At 48.0% G+C, this 27,437-nt stretch overlaps 1 protein-coding gene across 1 annotated transcript in view; it reads right to left on the reverse strand.

The window, feature by feature from the left end:
• The window catches only part of SH3BGRL (SH3 domain binding glutamate rich protein like), a 48,586-nt gene extending 45,191 nt beyond the window's left edge, over nt 1-3,395 (reverse strand). Inside the window, exon 1 of the mRNA XM_077307388.1 lies at nt 3,079-3,395. Coding sequence (XP_077163503.1) covers nt 3,079-3,372 — 294 coding nt within the window. The 5' untranslated portion in view covers nt 3,373-3,395. The remainder of the gene's footprint in view (nt 1-3,078) is intronic.
• Nucleotides 3,396-27,437: the final 24,042 nt, after the last annotated feature.

Genomic DNA, 27,437 nt, shown 5'->3' on the forward strand with positions numbered 1-27,437 from the left:
AGTACCAGCAGCACCGACCTCCCTCGGTCCACCTGGCAACAGAAGTCACCCATTACGATGTCTTGCACTGTCTCTACCCCGTGGCCAGGCCGGAAACCTGACTGAGATGGGTCTAGCACTGAAGTGTCTTCCAGGAATGCCGATATTTGGTCCGCGACAGCCCTTTCCCGCATAAATGTTAAGTATGAGATGGGTCAATAGTTGTTGGGCTCTCGTGGGTCAAAAGATGTTTTTTTCAAAGTGTGCATATCATTGCTTCTTGTAGCCCCCCCCCCTCCGGAAATTCTCCCGTTGTGAGAGTAGGGTTGATTATCTCCTGGATGGGGAGCCCCTATTCTTACATGGGGTGTTTTTAGGAACTAAAAGCGTCTGACACCTAGTCCAGCATTCTGTCCCACAGAGTAGCCCAGGGGTAGTCAACCTGTGGTCCTCCAGATGTTCATGGACTACAATTCCCAGGAGCCCCTGCCAGCATTCGCTGGCAGGGGCTCCTGGGAATTGTAGTCCATGAACATCTGAAGGACCACTGGTTGACTACCCTTGCAGTAGCCAACCAAATCAAAGTCCGATAGCACCTGGGCAAAACACAATCAGAATCCAATAGTACCTTTAAGACCAACAGATTTATTCAAGACGTGAGCTTTTGAGGGCAGGCCCTCATGAACTACCATCATAACAGTGGTCATGATGGTAGTTCATTAGTCTGAGGAAGAGTGCCTGCCCTTGAAAGCTCACACCTTGAGCTTTCACTGTTGTTGGTCTTAAAGGTGCTATTGGACCCCGCTTTTGTTGTGCTACTGTGGACCGACACAGCTACCCACTTAAATCAGTAGCCAGCCTGTTCCTCTGGAGAACCAACAACAGGGACTTTCCCTAATGTCGCTTCCTGGCTCTGGAGTTCAGTGTCTTGACTGCCTTTGAACATAGCGATGGGAGTCAGGTGGGTAAGCCATGCTTGCCAGAAGCAACAGAATAAAATATGAATCCTGAGGCACCTTACACAAAAACCTTTACCCAGGATTAAACCTTGTTGGTCTTAAACGTGCCACTGGCACGTCCTGAACATGGAGGTTCCCTTTAGTCACTGTGGGTGGAAGCCACTGACAGACTTCTTCTCCACTAATGTGCCTAACCCTTCTGACGCTGTCTACTCCCATGGCCATCCTGACATCCTCTGACATTGAATTCCACATTTGAATGCAAAGAAGCCTTTCTTTTTGTCTGCTCTCTGCAAGGAAGGCCTGACAACAGCTAGTCACTCTCCTCGGACGAACGGTGGGGCATCCTGTCTGGATTTCGCTGAGCACCCTGCCGACTCCAAGCTGCTGCCTATTCCAGTAGGCACAGGATAGCTGTGTGTGAACAGGCCCTAAGCCAGGGGTAGCCAAACTGTGGCCCTCCAGATGTCCATGGACTACAATCCCCATGAGCCCCTGCCAGCAAATGCTGGCAGGGGCTCCTGCGAACTGTAGTCCATGGACATCTGGAGGGCCGCAGTTTGACTAGCCCTGCCCTAAACCTTTCCTCTCCTTCCCAGCAGCCCAATCTCCTCCCCAGCTAAATCTCGGAGCTTTCCCTAATTCCACGCCTGGCTACCAGCCAAGGCTCTGGTGCAGATGACATCACTGCCCTGCTGAAGTTTCACAAACCTGTGCCTGGACAGTACCAGAATAGAAGGTGGCCTGGGAACTTCATCCAGGCAGCTCCGAGCGCTTTGGGGAAAGGGGAGATGCATGAGCGAACATTGAGAAGAGATGCAAAGACAGGGGCGGGGGTGGGGAATCTGGCAGCCGAGAGACAAAAGCCGTGAGAGGAGGCAGGCATGTTGGAGCTCTACGCCTGAGGAAAGAGAGAAGCCTTTCTGTACTTTATTGAAAAAAAAAACAACAGTGTTGCAGTGTAGCCTCGTAGTCAGAGTGATGGGCTAGGAGCCGGGATGTTCCCTGCGTGATCTTGGGCCGGTCCCTCTCTCAGCCTCACAATATAGGATTGTGATGAGAATGGGAGAGGGAAAGGCCCTAAGTTGGTGTCGGACACAAGGGCTGGGACTCTTGAAAAATTCTATCCTGGAGAACTTGCTGGCCTCGAAGGGCTGCTGGGCTTGGTCCTAGCTGTTCTGGAGACCCTCCGAAACTAAACTGATGGAGACCACCATGAGGGGAGGAATGAAATCAACCAACCCACCAGGTTTCCTGACAGAGAGAGACTGACCACAGCTGCTTTTTTCAAGCCTAGAGATCCTCCCTCCCTACATCCAGAACCATGCTTCTCGGAGCGGCGGCCATGAACTCTGCACATGCTCTAATACCAGCAGGGTCCCATTCACAGAGTTCCAGACAAAAGGCGGTTCAAGCAGCTTCTCCAGGGAGGCAGACCCCTCCCAAACCGCTCTAGATCAAAGCCCTGGTTTGTTCTCCAGCTACCAGCGAAAACTTTTTGGAGTGATGCCCTCAATGAAAGAAGTCCCACCGTGCTTCATAGTTTTGACTCCCAGGTAAAAAGCGTCAGTACGTGCTGATAGGGTGGCAGCCAGTCCCAGCAGCTTCTAGTGCAGGGGTAGTCAACCTGTGGTCCTCCAGATGTTCATGGACTACAATTCCCATGAACCCTGCCAGCATTTGCTCATGGGAATTGTAGTCCATGAACATCTGGAGGACCACAGGTTGACAACCCCTACCAGCTTAATCCCACACCCAGCAGCAAAATTATGCCCTCCCCCCGCCCTACACCACCGCACACAATCGGCATTTGCAAAGCGATGGCAGAGCCTACCCGGGGCTCACCCGGCCTCCGCAAGTCCTTATTAGGAGACAAGAGCCCGAAGAGTCCGCGAGCATCGAGGAAGCCGAACCGATGCATTCGGGCTGTCCCTGAAGAAGCGAGCTGTGACTGCCGAAAGCTGCCACCCATTCTTCCCTGCGCCGCTGGACACTCGGGCATTCCCAGCGGGGCAGGCAGCCGAGCCCGGCGGCCCTCCCCATCCTTCCTTGCAAGCGGCGTCCCCGCCATGCCCCCCCCCCCAAACTTTCCCGGGGCGACTCGGGAGGGGGCCGCACCAAGCAGGGCAGCGCGACTCACCGCGGTCGAGCCGGAGGACGACGCGATGTAGACTTTGATGACCATCCTGCGGGCGGGCGGGCGCTTCCTTGCTCGGGCGGCGGCGGCGGCGAAGTGGCCGGAGGGAGCGAGGCGAGCGCGCAAAGGCGAGGAGGGACCCTCCCCGCGCCCCGCCTCCTGCGCTCCTGCCCGGGGCTGCTGCTGCTGCTGCTGCCGCCGCCCGGAGAAACCGCTCGCTCCCAGCTCCGGAAGAAGCCAGCCGCCTACCCGCCCTCGATCCAATTCCCAGCCAAAGGGAGGGCGGCGCGGCGCCATTGGCCACGCCAGCGGTGCTCCACGCAGGGAAGGAGGGAGGGAGAAAGAAAGGCTCCTTTGTTCAGGGCGCGCGCACACGCAACCCCCCCCCCTACCCCCGACGCCCGTGGGGGCGGCCCGCGAACCACACTGCGCTTGGACGGGCTCCCTCGTTGGGTGCCTCCCGGGCCTCGAGGAGAGAGCGGCGCCTGGCCAAGGCCTTCAGCCTGGAGTTGGCAACCTCGTGATCCTGCCTGCCTGCCCTGTGTGTGACTGGCTCTTTTAACTTGGCGGTTTCATTTGGTTTTAAGGGCTGTGGGGGATTTTTTTTTTAATGTATATCCTTTTAATCTCTTAGCTGCCTTCATCGCTGATGGATAGATTCAAATGGGTAGCCGTGTTGCTCTGAAGTAGCACAATAGAATCAGAGTCCAGGGGCAGCTTTAGGACCAACAAAAGATTTATTCAGGGTGTGAGCTTTCGAGTGCAAGCACTCTTTGTCAGACTAAGAACTCCTTACATCAGGGGTAGTCAACCTGTGGTCCTCCGGATGTCCATGGACTACAATTCCCACGAGCCCCTGCCAGCATTTGCTGGCAGGGGCTCATGGGAATTGTAGTCCATGGACATCCGGAGGACCACAGGTTGACTACCCCTGCCTTACATGACAGTGGGGATATATAGCATTGGCTGTATTTGGAGGTGTAACGCAGTTTACTAATGTAACAGAATTGATTTTTTGCTATATATCCCCACTGTCATGTAAGGAGTTCATAGTCCGAGGAAGAGTGCTTGCACTCAAAAGCTCACACCCTGAATAAATCTTTTGTTGGCCTTAAAGGTGCCCCTGGACTCTGATTTCATCCCTGATGACAGCGGAAATGTGTGTGTTGGGGGTCGATTGGGTATACCTTTGTGTACTGTGCTAGTTACCTGCCCTTCTTCCCAGGAGCCTGGTTTTCCTCTCTTTCCTTTATTCTCAGAACAGCCAGTGTGGTACGTTAAGAGAGAGGGACTGGTCCAAGGTCCCCCTGGGAGCATCATGGCAGACTTGACTTCATCTTCTGACACTTCCCCAGGACCTGGAGATGCCGACTTCCAGGTGCAGCCATGAGTTCTCCATGAATTATAAATGATCACCATGCAGATTTCCCCAAACTCTGTTTTTTCCAGGCTATACAGGGCCTCCAGTAATCCCCAGTAGTAATATCAGGGCACTCAGATGGTTTCCACAATAAAGGCTCTGCACCAGGATGCAAGCTGGAGTTTGCGATGGGGCAAGTTGCCCCACCTCTTTCTGCTCCCTCAAGGGGGAACATGTAGCCTGGTGCACCTCATCTACGCCAGGTTTGTGCTCCTGCATGGGAGCAAAGTTCCCAGTGCAGAAACTGTCTCAGCCTATGTCCCAGGGTGTCTGTTGTAGGGAGAGGAAAGGGAAGGAGATTGTTAGCTGCTTTGAGACTCCTGATAGAGCTGTTCTGACCGAGCAGGAATATCAGGGCTCTCTCAGCCTCACCTCCCTCACAGGGTGTCTGTTGTGGGGAGAGGAAGGGAAGGTGATGGGAACCCCTTTGAGGCTCCTTTGGGCAGTGAAAAGCAGGGCATAAAAACCAAATCTTCTTCCTTGCAAAGTGGATCTAATGAGATCTGTCTTGACATGCGCATAGTGTTTTCCTGTCTACCACCAGGCCATCCTTGTGCTTTTAACAACTGTGTGCCAAGCAGAAGTTCAGCACATAAACCCATCTGGGAATGGAATGCTGGAAAACCCTTCCTTCACCAGGCGAATTTCTGCTTGTCCTGCAGCTGTTATGGCCCAGGCATCTTGCTCACACCTGAGAACCCCTGAACGTGAGGCAGATGATCTAACGCTGGCCCTTCCAGAAGCAGAACTTCTAGGAATCACCAGAAACGTCTGATTTTCCTAAACAGGAAATATGCTGATGGGAGTGGGTGGGTGGAGAGAGAGACTTATTTTTGGCAGCCTTCTATGTTTCCTTTGCAAATGCAGTGGATCGTTTCACTTCATCTGAAGAAACTGAAGGAGCTACAGCCAATTCTGTGTGTTACTCCTAGGGAAGTATGTACAGGACTGCACCATTGTGGACCACTTATCCGCTTGTTGGGCACCAGTATTCCAGGGATGTGGACAAAGAAGAAGGTTAAGCTGAATCCTTTTCTATACAGGCTGGCTTCGCAAAACACACTCTGAACGAGGGAGCAGTTCCTTTGCAGAGACTTTTGGTCTGGTGAGGCCAGTGTTGCTTGCTGGGACTGGCAGCAAACCTCACTAGATAGATAAATTTTATTTGTGTGTAGTCATAGGCCTTTACAAGGCCAGTGGTTCTCAACCTTCCTAATGCCACGACCCTTTACTACAGTTCCTCCATAAAATGATGCAAGGGTTCTTTCACAGAAATTAAACTGAAACTGACCAATGGAGTAAAGATCCTTTACTCATGATTGTGTTTTTCCCCGGGTTTCTCAGTTGAGTTCTGCCTCTTGTCCCACCATGCCGATCTCGCTCTTTTCCGCTGCTCCAGACAGACGAACGCTCTATCTCGATCTACCCTGCAAGGCTGTTGTGTGGATGGTGCCCCCCTCCTAGGCAAGCTGATTGCCCTGCCATGACCCTTGTGAAAGGGTCATTCGACCCCCAAAGGGGTCCTGACCCCCAGTCGAGAACCATGCTGTGGGGTATCATTGGCATTGGCAAAGCTGATTTTCTTTTGTTACACTACTAGATATATATAGTGAGAAAATTAAGGGTTCTAACTACGTGTCTGACAGGGAGTAAAAGAGAGTCTCAAATGAGACAAATGAGGAAGCAGATTAGCCATCCCAAAGAGGAAAGTACAGATATCCCTCACCAGATAAAGGAAAAGGTAAAGGTATCCCCTGTGCAAGCACTGAGTCATGTCTGACCCTTGGGGTGACGCCCTCCAGCATTTTCATGCCAGACTCAATATGGGGTGGTTTGCCAGTGCCTTCCCCAGTCATGACCGTTTAGCCCCCAGCAGCAAGCTGGGTACTCATTTTACCGACCTAGGAAGGATGGAAGGCTGAGTCAACCTTGAGCCGGCTGCTGGGATCGAACTCCCAACCTCATGGGCAGAGCTTTCAGACTGCATGTCTGCTGCCTTACCACTCTGTGCCACAAGAGGCTCACTAGATAGATAAATAAATTTTATTTGTATATAGCCATAGGCCTTTACAAAATATAAAATACAAATTTATAAACAGTAGAAGAAAATAAAAGGAACTGTATAAAAATATAAAATTTAAGACCAAAGAACTGAAACAGCATCCATGACTACAGAAGTGCAAGTGTATTAGGGGCCTGCCTTAACGGTAATAATGTCAGCCCTTATTTTCCTCGCAGCCAAAGCAAATAGAGGGGCTTTATATGTTACATTATCAACATGGTCAGATAGAAGATAGATTGTCCACAACAGAGGGAAGGTTAGAGCCCCATAAGATCTCACTGAGGAATTTGGCCCTGGGTTGAGTGTAAAGTAAGCAGTCAAATATATAATGGGGTAAATCGGCAGTACATATACTAAATTATATCCCTCACTAACTAGGCATGTTTACTATCCCCTTAAGCACCACAGGTAAAGTTGGCCACCTTACCTGTGGTGCTTAAGGGGGTAGTAAACATGCCTAGTTAGTTGCTGGTGGCCTGCTGGTTGTTCGTCGGGTGATGGCACTTTTTAGATTGGTGAATCCATTTTTGGGGATTCAACAACTCACAGTTTAAAATGGTGGATGCAGTGAGCAGCTTGCTGGCCAGACGCGGGAGATTGGCGATGTCATACAGAACAGCTGGAATATAGCATCTTCTCATGGTAAGCATGATGCTGAATTTATGATATGCAAAAAAGCCCTTGGTGTTTATGGACTGCCCCCACAGTGATCCTAGGCCACCATTCCCGCCCCCCATCCCCGCTGTGATATATTTTTGCCACATTGAGCACGATTTCTCACAAGAGAAGACTGAGGAGAAATAGGAATTAAGCAATTCAACCTTCTCTTCATCATCTTTTATAGTTTCATTGATGATTCTGAGGTGCCAGCACTTTCTTTTTCTCCAAGATCCTCCAGAGCTGCTGACAGTCCAAATAAATAATACTGAGATGGACAGAACAATGGGCTGATGGCAGAAGGCAGCATTGTACACACACCTCCTATTATGTAAGCACTACATATTTGAGGGAAGGAGGTGAATTTGGTGCCAGTCTAACTCTACGGGCCAGGTGAGTCAGGTGGAGTGCTGCTACAAAGAAGCAGCCCTGAATTACAGTAGTTGCTGAACACAGTCTGAGTAGCAACTAGAGCTCCTGCAGCCACGGGTTGCACTGAAAGGAGTGCCCAATTAGCAGAGTCATCAACAAGTCAAGAAGTCAACACCAAGGGCCATTCCACAGGACTTTAATATAGCACTAGTCTTGCATTTTGTTTTCACCACTAAAACTGTGTTCCACATGACGTCGTGAGCAATCTGCAACACTCCTGCAACACTAGCGCCAAAATTGCTTCGTTGTAGCGATTTTCGGGGAATCGGGAAAAGTAGACCTGCAACACTTGCGAAAAAGACCTGTGCGTTCTCACTGTAGTGGTTGCAACAAAGTCCCTCCCCCTGGCTCTCCTCCGAACTTCCAGCAAAGCGATCACCATTTTTTTTCCTCGGAGCGGAGAAAGCAACGAACCAGCGAGGCTTCATTCACTTAGCGAGGCTTCTCCAGCTACAGTCCCTCCACAGAAGTGCTTTAAAGCTCCCCTAAGTCCCCAAGCACAACACAGCCCCCTGTTCGCCAGTTCCCTTTAATTTTGGCCTAAAATCGCGCCCGTGCAGGGGGGGGGTCCACTTGGGGGAGCGTAGTAACGATGACTCGCCAGCTCACACGCCAGCTGGGTCTCTCCGTTGCAACGAATCAACGCATATTCGTTGCAGTGTGTGTGTGTGTGTGTGTGTTTTTAAACCTGTGCTTAAAGGGAAAGGAGCTTTTCGGGAGCATGATAACAACCGCCCATTGGCTGTTCCGTTTGATTGACGGCCAGGGGTGGGAACAAGCACAGAAAAAAATTGCTTCCTTTCTAGCGATTCCTGCGAGACCGGAAACCTGTGGGGAACGAATGAAACGCTCCTGGATTCCACTACAAATGCAGGTATGCAGAACGTCGAGATTCCACTATTTAAAATAGCGTTTCTGCTTTGTGAAAGCAATTGGCAACATTGGTCTTTGTGCGGAATGGCCCCAAGAGACTACCAGACAGCCAGCTTGGTGTAGCGGTTAGGGGTTTGTGGGGGTTTGACTCCGTGCTCCCCCACATGCAGCCAACTAGGTGACCTTGGGCTTGCCAAAGCACTGATAATGCCTTCCTCAGCCAACTCTTCTTTGGTCGTCTCCCATTCAAACGCCAGCCCTTCTTAGCTTCTAAGATACGATACATTACACCATTCCACATTCCTTGGTGGATCCAACCCCTTCTTAACAGTCCACTGGCAGAAAACTCCATCTTAAGGAGTTTTCTGCCAAAGTTAAGATGGAGCAATTTAATTTCCCTCAGGTTGGAGAGAGGCTACCTGGAGAATGGTTGGATCCACCCCAGTATATGTAAGGGGGTTTGTTCTGAGGTCCATACAGGTGCAGCCCTATGAAAAATATGCTTGCTAATTGGGAAAAATAATGTGTTATTTTTCCAGCTGAAACGGCTTTGTGTCATAATTAAGAGTGGCTTCTTGTAATCTGGTGAGCCCGGTTTGATTCCCCGTCCCTCCACATGTAGCCAGCGAGGTGACATTGGGCCTGTTAGAGCTGTTTGCACAGAGCAGGTTTCTCAGCCCCACTTGCCTCACAGGGTGACTGTGGGGAGAGGAAGGGAAGGAGATTGTAAGCCGCTTTGAGACTCCTTCAGGTAGTGAAAAGCGAGGTATAAAACCCAATTCTTAATGAAAGTGAAAAGGGCTGAAAATTATTTTTATGCATTCTGCTTCAAGAACGTTATCAAAAGTCTTCTGAAGGGGTTGGAAATAAAATATCTGTGAATTTGTTGAGTCCTCTTGGAGAATTACTTTGTAACTAAACAGGGACACCTACTGGAGCAGCACCAAACCTTCAGAGAGGCCTGTTTGAAGAAATGCATTAAAACAGCTAACAAGAAACAAAAAACAGAATTGTGCTGACTAGTCAACGTCGTTATTTCCCCCATAACAACCTATGGAGGCGAAAGCTGGACCCTGAAGAAGGAAGACGGGAGGAGAATAGCTGCTTTCGAATTATGTGTTGGAGACGAATGCTGTGAATACCATGGACAGCCAAAGTTACACACAAGATAGTTTTAGAGAGGAGCAAACCAACTGTCATTAGAAGGGAAGATATTACGGCTAAAGCTCACTTACTTTGGACACATCATGCGATCAAACTCACTAGAAAAATCATTAATGCTCGGCATGGTCAAGCGGCAAAAGGAAATGTGGTCGCCAAAGGATCTGCTGGCTCGACACGATCAAAGCCGATACAGAGATGACCAGGAACCAACTAAAAGAAGCAGTCAGAGACAGGGGCGCATGGCGGAGACTTTCCTTTAGAATCACCAAGGGTCCGACACGACTGGACAGATAACACCATCAATAGGACAAGAGTTGTTTTTAAATCAACTACACTTCCCTACACTTGGCCGGCACATTTGATGCATCATCGTATCTAATATGAAACAGTAAAGGCAGACTATGTGATATAGCTCGTAAGAGACTAGGCTCAGGGAGACCCAGGTATGAATGTCCATTCACACTATAGAAGCTCAGTGGGTGATCTTTAGCCAGATGTACTTCCTCAGCCTGAGCCTCTTGTGGCGCAGAGTGGTAAGGCAGCCGTCTGAAAACTTTGCCCATAAGGCTTGGGAGTTCAATCCCAGCAGCCGGCTCAAGGTTGACTCAGCCTTCCATCCTTCCGAGGTCGGTAAAATGAGTACCCAGCTTGCTGGGGGGTAAACGGTCATGACTGGGGAAGGCACTGGCAAACCACCCCGTATTGAGTCTGCCATGAAAACGCTAGAGGGCGTCACCCCAAGGGTCAGACATGACTCAGTGCTTGCACAGGGGATACCTTTACCTTTACCTTTACTTCCTCAGCCTAACATAGCTCACAGCTAGATTCAGGCGGTTGCCCGTGTTGGTCTGAAGGAAAAGGTCAAAGGTTTAGTCCATTGGCAGCTTTAAGATCGACAAAGTTTTATTCTGGGTAGAAGCTTTTCTGCCCATGGACATTTCTTCAAATCCATTGAAGTGGATTCTGTTAGTCCCTATGCAAAGGGAAAGCAGCAATTTAGTGTACAGCATATTAAACTTGATTTATTTCTTATTTGGAGTAGTAGACTGGAATAGTGGATTGTAATGTAATGAAGAGTATAATATAATAATTTGGACTGGTAGATTAGAACATGACTGGGGAAGGCACTGGCAAACCACCCCGTATTGAGTCTGCCATGAAAACGCTAGAGGGCGTCACCCCAAGGGTCAGACATGACCCGGTGCTTGCACAGGGGATACCTTTACCTTTAGTTTAGAATGTGTTTCTCTAATCTGGGAACAAAGAAGATACACTGCACAGCCAACCACCTCACCTCAAAAAGCAGATTCTGTAAAACAGACTTTCTCAACTTTTTTACTATTGAGAAACCCCTGAAACATTATTCAAGCTTCCATAAGTGGCACAATTGTATCAAATATGGTCTAGAAGCATAGCTGTGCACATGCCCACCTGGGGCCCCTCCTCTTCCAAGCCCATAAATGGCTACTTGGGGGGAGGGGCATGTTGACATGACCGTATATGGTCATATTATTGTGTGTGTGTATCCCCCTTAAAGGATCACTGCCTTGTGGCTAGGGGGCTTGCATAGCTCCATGAAGCTATGAGCTATGCCGTGCAGGGCCACCCAAGATGTATAGATCATAGCAGAGAGCTCTGACAAAAGGTGATCAACTGGAGAAGGAAATGGCAAACCAGTCCAGTATCTTTGCCATGAAAACCCAATGGACAAGTTCAAAAGGCAAAACGATATGACGCCGGAAGATGAGCCCCTCAGGTCGGAAGGTGTCCAATGTGCTACTGGGGATGAGCAGACGGCTAGTACGAGTAGCGCCAGAATGAATGAAGCGACTGGGCCAAAGCCGAAAGGACGCTCAGTTGTGGAAGTAACTGGTGGCAAAAAGACAGTCCGATGCTGTAAAGATTTTTATTCCATAGCCTTGACTAGACACACTTTTGTTGGCAGGGTGATGTCTCTGCTTTTTAGGATGCTGTCTAGATTTGCCATAGCTTTCCTCCCCAGGAGCTCAGCCTTCCTTATGGTTCAACTTTTGCAAGAATCTCTCAGAAGAAATGGAGTAGCCTTCATAATAAGAGAATAGGAAAAGCAGTCTTGATATAAAATCCCCAAAATGAAAGAATGATCTCAGTTCGAATCCAAGGCAAACCTTTCAACATCACAGTAATCCAGGTCTATGCCCCAACTACGGCTGCTGAAGAGGATGAAGTTGACCAGTTCTATGAAGCCCTACAACAACTTCTAGAAGCAACGCCAAAAAATGATGTGCTTATCATCATGGAGGATTGAAATGTTAAAGTAGGAAGCCAAAAGATAACCGGGATAACAGGCAAGTTTGGCCTTGGAGTACCAAATGAAGCAGGGCACAGGCTGGTAGAATTTTGTCAAAACAATACAATGGTCATAGCAAACACTCTTTTCCAACAAACCAAGAGACGACTCTACACATGGACATCACCAGACGGACAACACAGAAATCAGATTGACTATGTGCTCTGCAGCCAGAAATGGAGAAGTTCTATACAGTCAGTAAAAACAAGACCAGGAGCTGATTGTGGTTCAGATCATCAGCTTCTTGTTGCAAACTTTAGGCTTAAATTGAAGAAAGTAGGGAAAAGCACTAGGCCACTCAGGTATGAATTAAATCATATCCCTGATGAATATACAGTAGAGGTGACAAATAGATTTAAGGAATTAGATCTGATAGAGTGCCTGAAGAACTATGGACGGAGGTTCGCAAAATTGTACAAGAGGTAGCAACTAAAACCATCCCAAATAAAAAGAAATGCAAGAAATCAAAATGGCTGTCTGAGGAAGCTTTACAAATAGCTAAGGAGAGAAGGGAAGTGAAAGGCAAGGGAGAAAGAGAAAGATACACCCAATTGAATGCAGAATTCCAGAGAAAAGCTAGAAGAGATAAGAATGCCTTCTTAAATGAAGAGTGCAAACAAATAGAAGAAAACTATACAATGGGGAGGACCAGAGATCTCTTCAAGAAAATTGGAGATATGAAGAGAACCCATGCAAAGATATGTATGATAAGGAATCAAAATGGTAGGGACCTCACAGAAGCAGAAGAGATTTTAAAAAGGTGGCAAAATTATACAGAACTATACAAGAGTGAGCTTAACATCACTGATAACCACAATGGGGTAGTTACTGACCTGGAGCCATACATCCTGGAATGTGAAGTCAAATGGGCCTTAGGAAGTCTGAGCAACAATAAAGCTAGTGGTGGTGACAGGATTCCAGTTGAACTATTCAAAATCTTAAAAGACGATGCAGTAAAAGTGCTACGCCCGATATGCCAGCAAATTTGGAAAACTCAACAGTGGCCACAGGATTGGAAAAGGTCAGTTTACATTCTAATCCCAAAGAAGGGCAATGCTAAAGAATGTTCAAAGTACTACCGCACCATTGCACTAATTTCTCATGCTAGCAAAGTTATGCTCAAAATCCTACTAGCTAAGCTCCAGCAATATGTGCACCGAGAACTACCAGAAGTACAGGCAGGATTTCGAAGAGGCAGAGGAACTAGAGATCAAATTGCCAACACACACACACGCATACATACTATATAAAATTAATTAACTTCCATCCATTTGGGAAACCCTTCCAGGTTTTCAAAAAACTTATCTGTTCTATTCTCATCGAATATCTCTTGCTAGTAATGGTATTCTGGAGACAGGTTTCCATTCCCATCCGTGGACTCACTCAACAACATAAGAACATTTGCTTTGGGCTGATCCTGCGTTGAGCAGGGGGTTGGACTAGATGACCTATATGGTACCTTCCAACTCTATGATTCTGTGATTCCCCCTAGGGTCCCCACCTCCTTCACCCCATCCACCAACTCTTACCTATTGGTCAGTATTAATTCCAGTATGGATGGACCTCTTGTGGGTTCATCTACCATTTGATAAATGAATTGTCAGCCAGGCAGGTCAGAAAGTTGCATGACTGAGGACGCTTTGCAGAGTTTATTTCCCAGCACACATCTGGGAAATTGATGTCACCCATGATTACAAGGTCCTGCCGCTTGGCTATTTTCCCAAACTGCTCACAAAGTGCAGCATCCACATCCTCTCGTTGGTCAGGTGGTCAGTAGCAGACACCAACCACCGCACTGTTTGTTTTCCCCTCGCTTATTTTCACACAGATGCTTTCCACTGTAGATATGCTCTCCTTCACTAGAATTTCCTGACAGGTAAGCCCTTTCCTCACATACAGTGCCACTCCTCAACCTCTTCGATCTATTCTGTTTTTTCTGAACAATTCATATCCATCCACTATTACATTCCAGTCATGAGAATCATTCCACCAAGTTTCTGTGATGCCTACGAGATCATACCTTTCCATCAGCATGAGAAGTTCCATCTCTTCCTTCTTATTGCCCATGCTTTGGGCGTTAGTATAAAGGCATCTGAATCCTTTTACTTTTGGTCCCCTATGAGCTGGCCTTCCTAGTTGGGTTGCCCCTGATCAGTCTCCTTCCTTACACTCACCATATTGAACGTATTCTTCCCCTTGTGGCTACAGTTTAAAGCTCTCCTGATGAATCTCCCCAGGTTCCTGCCAAACACATTCTTCCACAACTTCGACAAGCGCAGTCCATTAGGTGCTAGTAGGTCTTCTTCAAGAAAGCCTATCCCATAGTCCCAGAAACCACATCTCTCCTGCCGGCACCAACTACGCAGCCAGTGATTCACCTCCATTATCTTCCTCTCCCGATGCATTCCTCTTCCCTTGACAGGCAAGATTGAAGAGAATACCACTTGTGCCCCCATTTGCTTGAGCTTCCTCCCCAGATCTTGATAGTCTTTTTTAATAGGAGCGATGGTATTCACGGACATGTCATTCGTTCCCACATGGACCATCACAAATGGGTAGCGATCCATAGATTTGAGGAGTTTGGGCAGCCATTCTGAAATGTCTTTAATTTTCGCCCCTGGCAAGCAACACACCTCTCGGGTTAGGGGGTCGGGCCCAGCCACATGATGATCCATTCCTCTTAGTAGGGAGTCTCCAATTACCAGTACTCTCCTTTTTTTCTTCGGCTTTGGTGAAATTATATTTAGATATCCCACTGCTCGTTTGTGTTTGAAGTAAGCCCACTGGTTTCTCCACAGTCAAAATGCTGAGAAAGGCTGGTCTACAGCAATGCCAATCACGAGAACCCACTGCAAAAATGAAACCTGACAAAAAAGAACTTGAACAAAGAATGCAATATTTGGCAAAGTTAACCAGAACAATTTTAGAGTGCGTAATCTAAGACAAACCAACCAGGCAAACTGGTGGCAAGCCCAGGAAGACAGACACTTTGGAAAAGAAGACAACAGGACTTCCAGGGCAATGGCAGCAATCTCAGAAGCTTTCTCATTAAGCTCCAAGGACTCCTTGGTCCAAAAGGCCAGGCAGAGACAATTTTATCTCCAGCCCACCTGCTGATAGATAAGCAGATGCTCTATTGTACACAGTTAATTAGGAGAGGGATTCAATCTTCCACTCTTAGCTGAAACATCATCAAAGTTGCAGAACAAGTTAGCGTCAAGAAAGCTAAACTGCCGCCTGCCTTATCTATCTTTTTGAGGCTGGGAACACAAATATAGGCCATAATTAGTAATTTTAACAACTCGCCCCTCCATCAGGTCAAACATTCTGAATCAGAGCAAAATCAATTATTTCAAGTTACCAAAAGATCAGCATGACTGAGCATCTTCATTCCTTATTAATAATTAATCTGTAAAGAAAATATTTTCAAAAAACCATTCTACCTCTCCAATTAACTCCATAAATAATGGGAAATGTTTAGTAATGTGATAAGACCACTGAACATCACTGACTAACTGCTAGGGGCAACTGCTGCCCTTCTCTGAAGATGAAGAAAGAAAGCTCTTTGGTTCCACTGCAAAAGGATTTGGAAAAAATGTCAAATGTTAGGTATATATAATTCAATCATATTTTAGATCACGTTTGTAATTTGCAGACCTTGTTGCATTCTTCATTGTGCTTTTCCTCTCCAAGTTGCTATTATGTAAGACAGTCAGCAGCTTAATCTTAATTTAAATTTCATGCAGATTATCTGCTTTTTGGAAAACAGTACACGAATATATTCAACTGTACCGACACAAAATTCTTTCTGATATAGTCCATATTTTTTGTCAACTGTCCTGGTTGTTAAGTCCAAGCATTGCATCAGATTCAATCCCACCCCCCCACCCCCCAGTTTCCATGAAGAAGTTTGTATTCCAAAAGTCAATGAAAATATTCCAACAAAAGGAATTGTTATGTATACCCTACTCTTCTCTATCCTAACGAGTCTTAAAGCAGCTTGCAATCCCCTTCCCTTCCTTTCCCCACAGCAGTCACAACAATTTCTACATGTATTTCTTTTTGTATTCTTCTTTCTGTGTCAGTATATTATATATAATCATTACAAGCCAAATTTCCAGACTTTCCAAAATGCACAGCTTCCGGATCCGTGGCATTTATTATTCTAACTGCAGGGGGTTGGACTAGATGGCCTGTATGGCCCCTTCCAACTCTATGATTCTATTCTATGATTCTTAGACATCTCATTCATAAAGAGATAAGGTGGAAAACCTGTTTCTAGTCTGTGCAATTTTGTATTAATGGAATGTTAGTGATAATATGGAAAACTCAGCAATGGCCACAGGATTGGAAAAAAGTCAATTTACATTCAAATCCCAATGTAGGGCATTGCCAAAGAATGTTCAAACAACCGCACCATTGCACTCATTTCTCATGCTAGCAAAGTTATGCTCAAAATCCTACAAGCTAGGCTCCAGCAATATGTTCACCAAGAACTTCCAGAAGTACAGGCAGGATTTCGAAGAGGCAGAGGAACTAGAGATCAAATTGCCAACATATGCTGGATCATGGAGAAAGCTAGGGAGTTCCAGAAGAACATATACTTCTGCTTCATTGACTATGCTAAAGCCTTTGATTGTGTGGAGCACAACAAATTGTGGCAAGTTCTTAAAGAGATGGGAATACCAGAGCATCTTATTTGTCTCTTGAGAAATCTATATGGAGGTCAAGAAGCAACAGTGAGAACTGGGCATAGAATCATAGAGTTGGAAAGGGCCATACAGGCCATCTAGTCCAACCCCCTGATCAATGCAGGAGCAGCCCTAAGCATCCTAAAGCATCCAAGAAAACTGTGTATCCAACCTTTGCTTGAAGACTGCCAGTGAGGGGGAGCTCACCACCTACTTAGGCAGCCTATTCCACTGCTGGACTACTCTGACTGTGAAAATTTTTTTCCTGATATTTAGCCTATATCGTTGTACTTGAAGTTTAAACCCATTACTGCGTGTCCTCTCCTCTGCAGCCAACGGAAACAGCATCCAGCCCGCCTCCAAGTGACAACCTTTCAAATACTTAAAGAGGGCTATCATGTCCCCTCTGAACCTCCTTTTCTCCAGGCTGAACATTCCCAAGTCCCTCAACCTATCTTCATAGGGCTTGGTCCCTTGGCCCCAGATCATCTTCGTCGCTCTCCTCTGTACCCTTTCAATTTTATCTACGTCCTTCTTGAAGTGAGGCCTCCAGAACTGCACACAGTACTCCAGGTGTGGTCTGGTCTCTGCATGGAATCACTGATTGGTTCAAAATTGAGAAAGGAGTTCGGCAAGGCTGTATACTGTCACCTTGCCTATTTAACTTGTATGTGGAGCACATCATGAGAAAGGCGGGGTTAGATGAGTCACAAATTGGGATCAAGATTCCAGGGAGAAATATCAACAACCTCAGATATGCAGATGATACCACTCTAATGGCAGAAAGTGAAGAGGAACTAAAGAGCCTGTTGATGTGGGTGAAGGAGAGTGCAAAAGCTGGCTTGAAACTCAACATCAAGAAAACGAAGATCTTGGCATCTAGCCCTCTCAATTCCTGGCAAATAGATGGGGAAGAAATGGAGGTAGTGACAGATTTTATTTTCCTGGGCTCTATGATCACTGCAGATGGGGACTGCAGCAAAGAAATTAAAAGATGCTTGCTCCTGGGGAGGAAAGCTATGGCAAATCTAGCTAGCATCCTAAAAAGTAGAGGCATCACCCTGCCAACAAAAGTGCGTCTAGTCAAGGCTATGGTCTTCCCAGTTGCAATGTATGGCTGCGAAAGTTGGACCATAAGGAAGGCTGAGCGTCAAAGAATTGAGGCTTTTGAACTCTGGTGCTGGAGAAGACTCTTGCGAGTCCCTTGGACTGCAAGGCGAACAAACCGGTCAGTCCTAGAGGAGATCAACCCTGACTGCTCTTTAGAAGGCTGAAGATGAAACTCAAATACTTTGGCCACCTCATGAGAAGGAAGGACTCCCTGGAGAAGAGCCTAATGCTGGGAGCTATCGAAGGCAAAAGAAGAAGGGGACAACAGAGAATGAGGTGGCTGGAGTCACTGAAGCAGGAGGTGCAAACTTAAATGGACTCTGAGGAATGGTAGAGGACAGGAAGGCCTGGAGGATCATTGTCTATGGGCCCGCGATGGATCAGACATGACTTCGCACCTAACAAGTGATGCTTTAGGATGCTTTGGGCTGATCCTGCGTTGAGCAGGGGGTTGGACTAGATGGCCCGTATGGCCCCTTCTAACTCTATGATTCTATGATTCTATAATATTAATCTTCATGCCATTAGTAACTTCAACTACCCATTACTACATACTAAATCTTCATTACAGGTACAGATATCTTTCCACAATCTTGTTGGCAATCCTGTCTTACGTGCAAAAGATTTAAGTGTGTGTAAGGAGAGGGTATCAGCCCTCAAATGCCTGATCTCCTTTCTCCGGGGTCACAGACAGAGAAGAGAGACTGTTTAGCTGCCATCAGTTCACATGTGGAGTCCCACAAGGGGCAGTCCTCTCTCCTATCCTATTTAATATCTTCATGCGCCCTCTTGCTCAGCTGGTGCGGAGGTTTGGGCTGGGATGTCACCAATACGCAGATGACACCCAGCTCCTCCTCCTGATGGATGACCACCCTGATTCTCTCCCTGAATCCTTAGCCAGATGCCTGGAAGCAGTGATGAAGTGGCTCAAGCAGAGTCGTCTGAAGCTCAACCCTTCAAAGACGGAGGTCTTGTGGCTGGGCATGAAGGGTCCAAGTGAGGAAGAATGCCTACTTAACCTGGATGGAGTGCAACTATCAGTAGCTCACTTCGCCAGGAACCTGGGGGTGATTCTTGAAGCTTCCCTTTCCATGGAGGCACGGGTGATGAGTCGCATGGCAGGCTTTCTACTATCCCCGCCAGGCCAAGCTATAAGTGCCCTACTTGGCCCCAGAACATCTAGCTGCAGTGGTCCATGCGACAGTCACATCTAGACTGGACTTCTGTAACTCACTCTACGCAGGACTTCCCTTAACCTTGACCTGGAAACTGCAACTGGTCCAGAATGCTGCATTCAGGAGCCTCACAAACACACCGTGGAAGTCCCACATCCAGCCTGCCCTTCAACAACTTCACTGGCTCCCAGTTGAATTCCAGATCAGGCTTGAGGTTCTGGTAATCACCTTCAAGGCCATACGCGGTCTGGGCCCAGTATACCTGAGGGATCGCCTCTCTGCCTATACCCCTCAAAGAGCATTACGTTCTGCCACCACCACCAACTGGCTGCGGATCCCTGGCCCCAAAGAAGCACATCGGGCCTCAACCAAGGCCAGAGCTTTTTCGGTCCTAGCCCTTACCTGGTGGAACAATCTCCCTGAAGGGATCAGGGCCCTTCCGCAATTCTGAAGGGCATGTAAATGGGAGCTCCTCCACCAGGCATTTGACTGAGGCTGACAGATTTAATCCCCATTCAGCTGGCCCCCCAGACATCCGTCCACATCCTGATCCCCAACTGACCATCCCGGCTGAAAAAGTTATATTGCATTACTAATTATTATGTAACTGCTAGTCAATACTAGTTCTTATTATTATTATTGTTATTACAGTTATAATGTATTACCCTATTATGTAAACCGCCCTGAGTCTACAGGAGGGCAGGATAGAAATATAATTTAAAATAAAATAAAATAAATATATAGAATTCAGTCAAGAAAACCTCCTGAGATGTGGAAGTCCGGGGGCAGGGGGAAGGAAAAAATTAGGAGCAAACTAATCCACCGGAAAGGAGTTTCCCCCTTTTTTCCAATGAAGAGAATGTGTGGGGATTACTGCAAAAAACACCAATTTCCTCTTTTGGAAGAAATGAAATGCTTTTAAAGAACTGATTTTAATCACTTGGATAATATGAATTTGTGATGTAAAATAATACAAAAAACCTATAATTCTGTTGTTCCTGTTAGGTGCAAAGTCGTGTCTGACCCATCGCGACCCCATGGACAATGATCCTCCAGGCCTTCCTGTCCTCTACCATTCCCCGGAGTCCATTTAAGCTCACACTGACTGCTTCAGTGACTCCAACCAGCCACCTCATTCTCTGTCGTCCCCTTCTTCTTTTGCCCTCGATCGCTCCCAGCATTAGGCTCTTCTCCAGGGAGTCCTTCCTTCTCATGAGGTGGCCAAAGTATTTGAGTTTCATCTTCAGGATCTGGCCTTCTAAGGAGCAGGGAGGGCTGATCTCCTCTAGGACTGACCGGTTTGTTCGCCTTGCAGTCCAAGGGACTCGCAAGAGTCATCTCCAGTACCAGAGTTCAAAAGCCTCAATTCTTTGATGCTCAGCCTTCCTTATGGTCCAGCTTTCACAGCCATACATTGCAACTGGGAAGACCATAGCCTTGACTAGACGCACTTTTGTTGGCAGGGTGATGTCTCTGCTTTTTAGGATGCTGTCTAGATTTGCCATGCTTTCCTCCCCAGGAGCAAGCGTCTTTTAATTCCTTTGCTGCAGTCCCCATTTGCAGTGATCATAGAGCCCAGGAAAATAAAATCTGTTACTACCTCCATTTCTTTCCCATCTATTTGCCAGGAATTCAGAGGGCCGAATGCCATGATCTTCGGATGTGAGTTTCAAGCCAGCTTTTGCACTCTCCTCCTTCACCCGCATCAACAGGCTCTTTAGTTCCTCTTCGCTTTCTGCCATTAGAGTGGTATCATCTGCATATCTGAGATTGTTGATATTTCTCCCTGAAATCTTGATCCCAATTTGTGACTCCTCTAATCCTGTCTTTCTCATGATGTGCTCCGCATACAAGTTAAATAGGCAAGGCGACAGTATACAGCCTTGCCGAACGCCTTTCTCAATTTTGAACCAGTCAGTGATTCCATGTTCAGTTCTCACTGTTGCTTCTTGATCTGCATATAGATTTCTCAAGAGACAAATAAGATGCTCTGGTATTCCCATCTCTTTAAGAACTTGCCACAATTTGTTGTGCTCCACACAATCAAAGGCTTTAGAATAGTCAATGAAGAAGAAGTAGATGTTCTTCTGTAACTCCCTAGCTTTTTCCATGATGCAGCGTATATTGGCAATTTGCTCTCCCTCTTTGAAATCCTGCCTGTACTTCTGGAAGTTCTCAATCCACATATTGCTGGAGCCTAGCTTGTAGGATTTTGAGCATAACTTTGCTAGCATGAGAAATGAGTGCAATGGTGTGGTAGTTTGAACATTCTTTGGCATTGCCCTTCTTTGAGATTGGAATGTAAACTGACCTTTTCCAATCCTGTGGCCATTGTTGAGTTTTCCAAATTTGCTGGCATATTGAGTGTAGCACTCTTACTGCATCATCTTTTAAGATTTTGAATAGTTCAACTGGAATCCTGTCACCACCATTAGCTTTATTGTTGCTCAGGCTTCCTAAGGCCCATTTGACTTCATATTCCTGGATGTCTGGCTCCAGGTCAGTGACTACCCCATTGTGGTTATCAGGGATGTTAAGCTTGCTCTTGTATAGTTCCTCTGTATAATTTGCTACCTCTTTTTAGTCTCTTCTGCTTCTGTGAAGTCCCTACCATTTGGTCCTTTATCATAACCACCTTTGCATGAATCGTTCTCTTCATATCTCCAATTTTCTTGAAGAGATCTCTGGTCCTCCCCATTGTATTATTTTCTTCTATTTGTTTGCACTCTTCATTTAAGAAGGCATTCTTATCTCTTCTAGCTTTTCTCTGGAATTCTGCATTCAATTGGGTGTATCTTTCTCTTTCTCCCTTGCCTTTCACTTCCCTTCTCTCCTTAACTATTTGTAAAGCTTCCTCAGACAGCCATTTTGATTTCTTGCATTTCTTTTTGGGATGGTTTTAGTTGCTACCTCTTGTACAATTTTGCAAACCTCCATCCATAGTTCTTCAGGCACTCTATCAGATCTAATTCCTTAAATCTATTTGTCACCTCTACTGTATATTCATCAGGGATATGATTTAGTTCATACCTGAGTAGCCTAGTGCTTTTCCCTACTTTCTTCAATTTAAGCCAAAAGTTTGCAACAAGAAGCTGATGATCTGAACCACAATCACCTCCTGGTGTTGTTTTTACTGACTGTATAGAACTTCTCCATTTCTGGCTGCAGAGCACATAGTCAATCTGATTTCTGTGTTGACCGTCTGGTGATGTCCATGTGTAAAGTCATCTCTTGGGTTGTTGGAAAAGAGTGTTTGCTATGACTCTTGACAACATTCTACCAGCCTGTGCCCTGCTTCATTTGGTACTCCAAGGCCAAACTTGCCTGTTATCCTGGTTATCTTTTGGCTTCCTACTTTAACATTTCAATCCCCCATGATGATAAGCACATCATTTTTTGGCATTGCTTCTAGAAGTTGTAGGGCTTCATAGAACTGGTCAACTTCATCCTCTTCAGCAGCAGTGGTTGGGGCATAGACCTGGATCACTGTGATGTTGAAAGGTTGCCTTGGATTCGAACTTATATCATTCTTTCATTTTGGGGATTTTATATCAAGACTCCTTTTCCTATTCTATTATTATGAAGGCTACTCCATTTCTTCTGATTCTTGCCCACAGTAGTATACCTGATGATCATCTGAATTAAATTCACTAATTCCTTTACATTTTAGTTCACTGATTCCTAAAACGTCGATCAGTCTTGTCCTTGTTTGACCACGTCCAAATTGCCTTGATTCATGGATCTGACGTTCCAGGTTCCTAGGGAATAAAAATCTTTACAGCATCGGACTGTCTTTTCGCCACCAGTTACTTCCACAACTGAGCGCCCTTTCGGCTTTGGCCCAGTCGCTTCATTCATTCTGGCGCTACTTGTACTAGCCGTCTGCTCATCCCCAGTAGCATATTGGACACCTTCCGACCTGAGGGGCTCATCTTCTGGCGTCATATCGTTATGCCTTTTGAACTTGTCCATTGGGTTTTCATGGCAAAGGTACTGGAGTGGTTTGACATTTCCTTCTCCAGTGGATCACCTTTTGTCAGAGCTCTCCGCTATTACCTGTCCGTCTTGGGTGGCCCTGCACGGCATAGCTCATAGCTTCACTGAGCTACGCAAGCCCCCTTGCCACGGCAAGGCAACGATCCTTGAAGGGGGTATAATTCTGTAGACATCCTTATCTTTACCCATGACAATCCCTATATACAATGGCTGCAGGAGAGCAAGTGGAGGCTGCTCTTCCAGGTGTTATATAACCGCTTTTATAATAACCACCTGTTCCCTACTCAGGCATGTGACTACCACCTTCCTCTGCAGGCAACAGGTGGGGAAGAAGGCACCCAGTGGTCAACAGCAAGAAATAGCCATTTCTACCCATTTCTCTTCAATGGCAGAGGGGGTGGCGGGTGGGGGAGAGAACTGCCACCTGTTGCAATTCTGCAGCAAGGGCCAAAGGAGGGGGCATGTTGTGGAGAGAGCCAGCCCAGATCTTCAAGGACTGGCAATCCTCTCAATTCCTTTGAACATCACAACTTGACTTCTGTAATTTATGCTACACGGGGATCCCCTTGAAGACATTTTGGAAAGCTTGGCTGGTTCAAAATGCAGTAGCAAGGATCCTTTTCAGATGGTCTATAAATAGCCTAAGAAATTCACCGATACCCAGAGGGAGAGTATACAAGTTGGTTCTTATATGCCGCTATTCTATACCCGAAGGAGTCTCAAAGCGGCTTACCTTCCCTTTCCTCTCCCCACAGCAGACACCCCATGAGGGAGGGGAGGCTGAGAAAGCCCTGATATTACTGAAGAAGAGTTGGTTCTTATATGCCACTTTTCTCTACCCAAAGGAGTCTCAAAGCTGTTTACAATCACCTTCCCTTTCCTCTCCCCACCACCACAGATACCCTGTGAGGAGGGTGAGGCTGAGGTCAGAACAACTTTTATCAGTGCTGTGGCGAGCTCAGCTGGCTGTATGTGGAGGAGCGGGGAATCAAAGTTGGCTCCGCAGACTAGACGTTAGTATTCCTAACTACTACTCCAAGCTGGTTCCCGATGGTGACAAAGGGTAGGAGGCAGGTTGTTGACCTTCAATGAAGTGTCCTTGCAACTACCCTGAGCTCTTTCTGCACTTACTATTCTCCCCAACGTCATACTTACAAGCCTCACACTAAAATAAGTCTTCGCAGACCGAGATTTACGATCACCCCAAACACTGTGCTGCGTGGTGGAGTGTTCATCCATTCCCTAATCAAATGACAAATAGAAATGTTCAAAGTAGGCATACTTTTAAAATGTCTTAACGGCAAAGGAATCAGCGTCCAGAGCTACCTTCAAGACCAAAAAAGATTTATTCAAGGTGAGCTTAGTCTGAGGAAGAGTGCTTGCCCTCGAAAGCTCACGCCCTGCATAAATCTTTGTTGGTCTTAAAGGTGCCACTGGACTCTGATGTTATTATGCTACAACCTGTGGTCCTCCAGATGTCCATGGACTACAATTCCCATGAGCCCCTGCCAGCGTTTGCTGGCAGGGGCTCATGGGAATTGTAGTCCATGGACATCTGGAGGACCACAGGTTGACTACCCCTGATGTAAGGAGTTCATAGTCTGAGGAGGAGTGCTTGCACTCGAAAGCTCACGCCCTGCATAAATCTTTGTTGGTCTTAAAGGTGCTCCTGGACTCTGGTGTTATTGTGCTACCTCAGCTACCCACTTGAATCTTAAGTTGAAAGGGACAGGGAGCAAGGGACATGGATAATCCATTGCCACATCATCTGTAGGCCGAAGAAGTCCATATATTCCTCTCAGCTACCTATAAAACACATTGCTTAATTTTTAGTCACTCCCCCACCCTAATATGTTGGACAAATTTAAGAGGTGATTAGCAAAGTTGTTACATCCACTACCCAAAAAAGAATTTGCTACAACCTATTAATCCCCAAATAGCATGTTTCATCTTAACACCGCCCGTGGCGCCACGGGCGCCACGGACTAAATAAAGCGCTAAGGGGTTCTAGGGCGGGATGTGTCCGTGATGAGGAAGGGTCCGGGTTGGACCCTTCCTCTGGACAGACAATCGGAGGGACCAATTGGCAGGCGCGCAGCGCCTGCCAATTGGTCCCTTCGAATCCCAGCCCCAGGAACTGCGAGCCGCGCGCAGCGCGGCTCGCAGTTGCTCCTTTGCCGCTGACCTCACACATCGGAGGCGCGAAGCGCCTCCGATGTGTCAGGCCGCCGGGCAGGGAGCCCCCGGCAGCCGCGCGGAGCGCGGCTGCCGGGGGCTCCCTGCCCGGCGGCCTGACGCGGCGAGAGGCACCCCGGCAGTCGCGCGGAGCGCGGCTGTCGGGGGCTCGCTGCCCAGGGGCCGCCGCCTCACAGAGCCGCCGAGAAAAAACCGCTGCCCAACAGACACTCTCAAAAAACGCCGCCCGACGGATCCCCGAGCCCCAGCACCAGCCGCGTCCCCCAAGGCCGAAGAAAACCAAGCGTGGGGCAAGGGGCTGCCCAGCAGGCGCCTCTCCGGGGCTGCGTCTCCTCGCCCACGCTGCCTCACAGAGCCGCTGAAAACAAACCCCGCCCGACGAAGGCCCCGCCGCCCGACGGAGAACAACGAAACAGGAAGTGCCTCGCGCCCTTCCCGCGGCTGGATCCCCAAGCCCCAGCAGCAGCGGCGTCCCCCATAGAAAAGCAGCAGAGAGGCGTCGGGGAAGGGGCTGCCCAGCCGCCGCCTCTCCGGGCCCGCGTCTCCTCGCCCACGGACCTTCGCCTCCACCTACGGCGCGACGAGCGGACCTCAGCGACGGAGTCCGAGCTGCCTTCCCGCAGCCGGACCCACCAGCCCCAGCAGCAGCAGCAGCTACGTCCCCCGAGCCAGCCAACAGCCGCTGAGAAGTCTCGGCGAGGGGGCTGGCCAGCAGGCGCCTCTCTGGCCCGTGTCTACTCCATGGTGCCCGGCCTCCTCCGCCACGCCCGCGCCTTTAACGGCCAGGAACAGCGCGAAGCCGGTGAGTATACCTCGCGTTCTCACTCGCCGCTTTTCGGGGGGAGGCTCTAGGACAGGGGGTGGGTGGGACTGTATCCCTTACCCTTCCCCCTGCTCCCCTTTCAAAGCCCCTTTTTATAAAGGGGCTTTGAAACTAGTTTAACCATAATTGCATTACAGGTCAGTAATGTTCTATCCATATTTAACCAACATCACAAATTCTGAACATAGAACATCTACATAACAGCATATTTGGACTTGTGGTGCTATTTACTAATTTGCAACTAATTTACTTTCTCCTTATATCGATATTCGTATGATCCTTGTTCCATTGTCTGGGGAAGGGTGGCTGTACACGAAAGCTCACACCTTGAATAAATCTGTGTTGGTCTGAAAGCTGCCATTGGACTCCCATTTTGTTTTACACACATCTGGGAAAACTCCTTTCCCAGAAAACCTGCTTACAAGAGATTCCAGGTGCAACATTGCCTTTCATTTCTTCCACCCCATTTCCTTGAATGGCAAACTTCGGCATATTTGGCATTTCCAGGTGGCAAAACTTCAGCATATTTGTTTAGGTGTGAGTCCCAATTATCTCTGTGTAAACACGCTTATTGGGAGGCTGCCAAGCCTGGGAGAATCCGTTAAGACAGAACAAATTTTATTTTTTTAAAAAAAAGGAAACCTGCACCTACTAATTGAGATTGGCCAGTCTCTCTCTGTACCGCTGGTTAGAGGCATCCAGGAGCATGCATAGCTCATTCCCAAGGGAGGTTGCGCAATGTCGACCGTTTATGCACTGGGGGTTTCATGCCGGGCTGCAGGCTGGACTTTTAGTCGTGGCAGGTTGCCCCACCTCTTCCTGCACCCACATGGGGGAGCATTTGGCCCCATGCACCCCCCCCCCCCGCCTGGGAGATAGGGCAGTGAAGTTCCCAGTGCATAAACGGCCGTTGTGGCACTTTGCAGCTGCTCCTTCCCCTCCGGCGAAGGGACAGTGTCCAGGCCGTTGCAGCCCCCACCCACCCCCCTGACGCTGCACCCTTTCTCCTCCCCCACCCGCTTGCAGCGGGAAGGCAGGAAGGTGCCAGGGCAGCCATGTTGCAGGTGGCTCTGGGGAAAGAAAGCCTTGCACCCCACCCACCCCCCACCCTCCGCTTGCAGGCCGGGGGTAACTTTGTCGGGGAAGTTCCTGCGGGAAGCCCGGGCTGCTGCAAAGCCGTTGCACCGCGCAAAGAGGCGAGGGGGCCCGGGTGGCTTGCAAAAAGCGCCCTTCTTTTCGCGCTCGTTCTTCTCCAGGTGCTTCGCGCCCAAGGGCGTTATGGAGATCGCCACCAGCCCTTCCAGTGTCTCTCCGCACCCCCCACCCCCCCACGCACACGAAGGCGCCGCAAGGGCTACGAGGAAGCCGCCCCCGCGCGGTCTGCTCCATTAGGCCGGGGAGGGGAGCGTATTCAGGAAGAGCCGCTGGGTTACG

The sequence above is a fragment of the Paroedura picta genome, chromosome 13, assembly GCF_049243985.1.
Source record: "Paroedura picta isolate Pp20150507F chromosome 13, Ppicta_v3.0, whole genome shotgun sequence".
NCBI classification, from domain to species: Eukaryota; Metazoa; Chordata; class Lepidosauria; order Squamata; family Gekkonidae; genus Paroedura; species Paroedura picta.